General features: G+C 49.4%; 1 protein-coding gene across 1 annotated transcript in view; it reads right to left on the reverse strand.

The window, feature by feature from the left end:
* The window catches only part of LOC123506705 (HEAT repeat-containing protein 1-like), a 28,198-nt gene that overhangs the window by 8,853 nt on the left and 16,845 nt on the right, over positions 1-2,500 (reverse strand). The window contains 5 exon segments of the mRNA XM_045258976.1: positions 153-254; positions 977-1,053; positions 1,319-1,426; positions 1,909-2,105; positions 2,477-2,500. The exon segment at positions 2,477-2,500 is cut by the window's right edge and continues 167 nt beyond it. Of these exon segments, the coding sequence (XP_045114911.1) occupies positions 153-254; positions 977-1,053; positions 1,319-1,426; positions 1,909-2,105; positions 2,477-2,500 (508 nt within the window).

Genomic DNA, 2,500 nt, shown 5'->3' on the forward strand with positions numbered 1-2,500 from the left:
CACACACACACACACACATCTCTCTCTCTCTCTCTCTCTCTCTCTGGCAATCTTTCTACAATAATATGAGAAAGAGAGAGAGAGAGAAGAGACAAAACTCTCTCTCTCTCTCTCACACACACACACACACACACACTCTCTCTCTCTCTCACCTTGGCCACAAATATCTCATTAGCCAGAAGGTGACCTAACATCGCCATTGTTGTATATTTGAGGTAGAAAATTTGCCTCTGTGTATGTGTGGAGAGAGGAGGAGGCATACATCAACCTCCTCCTCCTCCTCCTCCATCTCCTCTTCCTCCTCCTCCTCCTCCTCCTCTATCTTCCTCTTCCTCCTCTTCTTCTTGGGTTCAATTGACCTTCTTCTCTTCTGCTGTTGATTTTGTTGTATTTTGGCACCATCTGTGGGGGGGGAGGGGTGTTAGTCTCTCTCTCTCTCTCTACACCCCAGACAGCCCAGATACACCCCAATCACTCCTACACTTGTTTACACCCCATATACAGTCACTACACACCCCTATGTATCTTTTAACACCCCTGCACCCCTGCCACACACCCCGCAACACCCCTACACTTGTTTACACACACTTAAAACTACTTAAAACCTCTACACACCCCTCCCAGACATCCCTATGCACCCCAGACACCTCTACACACCCAAAACACCCGGCAGTCACCCCTACAGCCTTAAATACACCACAAATCTCCTAAAATACACCCTAATCTCTTAATATACCCAAAACAGCCCTAAAACACCCCTTTATACACTCACAACACCCCTCCACACCTGCCAAACACCCCTACACCCCTAAAAACAGCAAAAACACCCCTAAACTGCCCAAAATATACCCTAAAAATCTTTAAACATACCCAAAACACTCCAAAACACCCCTAAAACACCCCCAAAACACCCCTTTACACACCCACAACACCCCTCCACACCTGCTCCACACACACCTCCCACACACCCAGACACCCCATACACACCCAGGTCGTCGGGCAGGGCAGAAACAAGGGCGACCAGCTTGATACAGGCTCTGAGCTGCACCATGGCTATAACACCCCAAAACACCCCAAAAACACCCCTTTACACACCCCAGACACCTGCCAGACACCCCTACACCCTTAAATCACCCAAAATACACCCCAAAAATCTCTTAACATACCAAAAACACCCCAAAACACACCCAAAACACACCAAAACACCCCAAAACATCCCAAAACACCCCAAAAATCTCTTAACATACCCAAAACACCACAAAAAACCCCTAAAACACCCCTTTACACCCCACAACACCCCTCCACACCTGCTACACACCCTTACACACCTCCCACACACCCCAGACACCCCCATACACACCCAGGTCGTCGGGCAGGGCAGAAACAAGGGCGACCAGCTTGATACAGGCTCTGAGCTGCACCAAGGCTATAACACCCAAAACACCCCAAAAACACCCCTTTACACACCCCAGACACCTGCCAGACACCCCTACACCCTTAAATCACCCAAAATACACCCTAAAAATCTCTTAACATACCAAAAACACCCCAAAACACACCCAAAACACACCAAAACACACCAAAACATCCCAAAAATCTCTTAACATACCAAAAACACCACAAAACACCCCTAAAACACACCAAAACACCCCTTTACACACCCACAACACCCCTCCACACCAGCTACACACCCTTACACACCTGCCAAACACCCCTACACCCCTAAAAACAGCAAAAACACCCCTAAACTGCCCAAAATATACCCCAAAAATCTCTAAACATACCCAAAACACTCCAAAACACCCCTAAAACATCCCCAAAACACCCCTTTACACACCTACAACACCCCTCCACACCTGCTCCACACCCTTACACACCTCCCACACACCCCAGACACCCCATACACACCCAGGTCGTCGGGCAGGGCAGAAACAAGGGCGACCAGCTTGATACAGGCTCTGAGCTGCACCGAGGCTGGGAAGTGGAAGGCAACACTCAGAGAGAACTGGATCACCTGGGGGAGGCTGTGCTTGTCCTCTCCCTCGTCCCCCCCGCTCCCCCGCCGCCGCCGCCCCCCCCGCCGCTCCGCATGACGTGGGAGTCCGCTGTGGGGAGGTAGGGGGGTGAACAGGGGTACCAATTGACAGGGGTTATTGAAATCAGGGGTACCAATTGACACAGGGGTACCAATTGACACAGGGGTTATTAAAATCAGGGGTACCAATTGACAGGGGTTATTGAAATCAGGGGTACCAATTGACAGGGGGTATCAAAATCAGGGGTACCAATTGACACAGGGTACAAAAAACAGGGGTACCAATTGACAGGGGTTATTAAAATCAGGGGTACCAATTGACAGGGGTATTAAAATCAGGGGTACCAATTGACACAGGGTACAAAAAACAGGGGTACCAATTGACACAGGGTATTAAAATCAGGGGTACCAATTGACACAGGGTACAAAAAACAGGGATACCAACACAACACAAACAGGGGTGCC

This window comes from Portunus trituberculatus, chromosome 2 (assembly GCF_017591435.1).
Source record: "Portunus trituberculatus isolate SZX2019 chromosome 2, ASM1759143v1, whole genome shotgun sequence".
NCBI lineage: Eukaryota > Metazoa > Arthropoda > Malacostraca > Decapoda > Portunidae > Portunus > Portunus trituberculatus.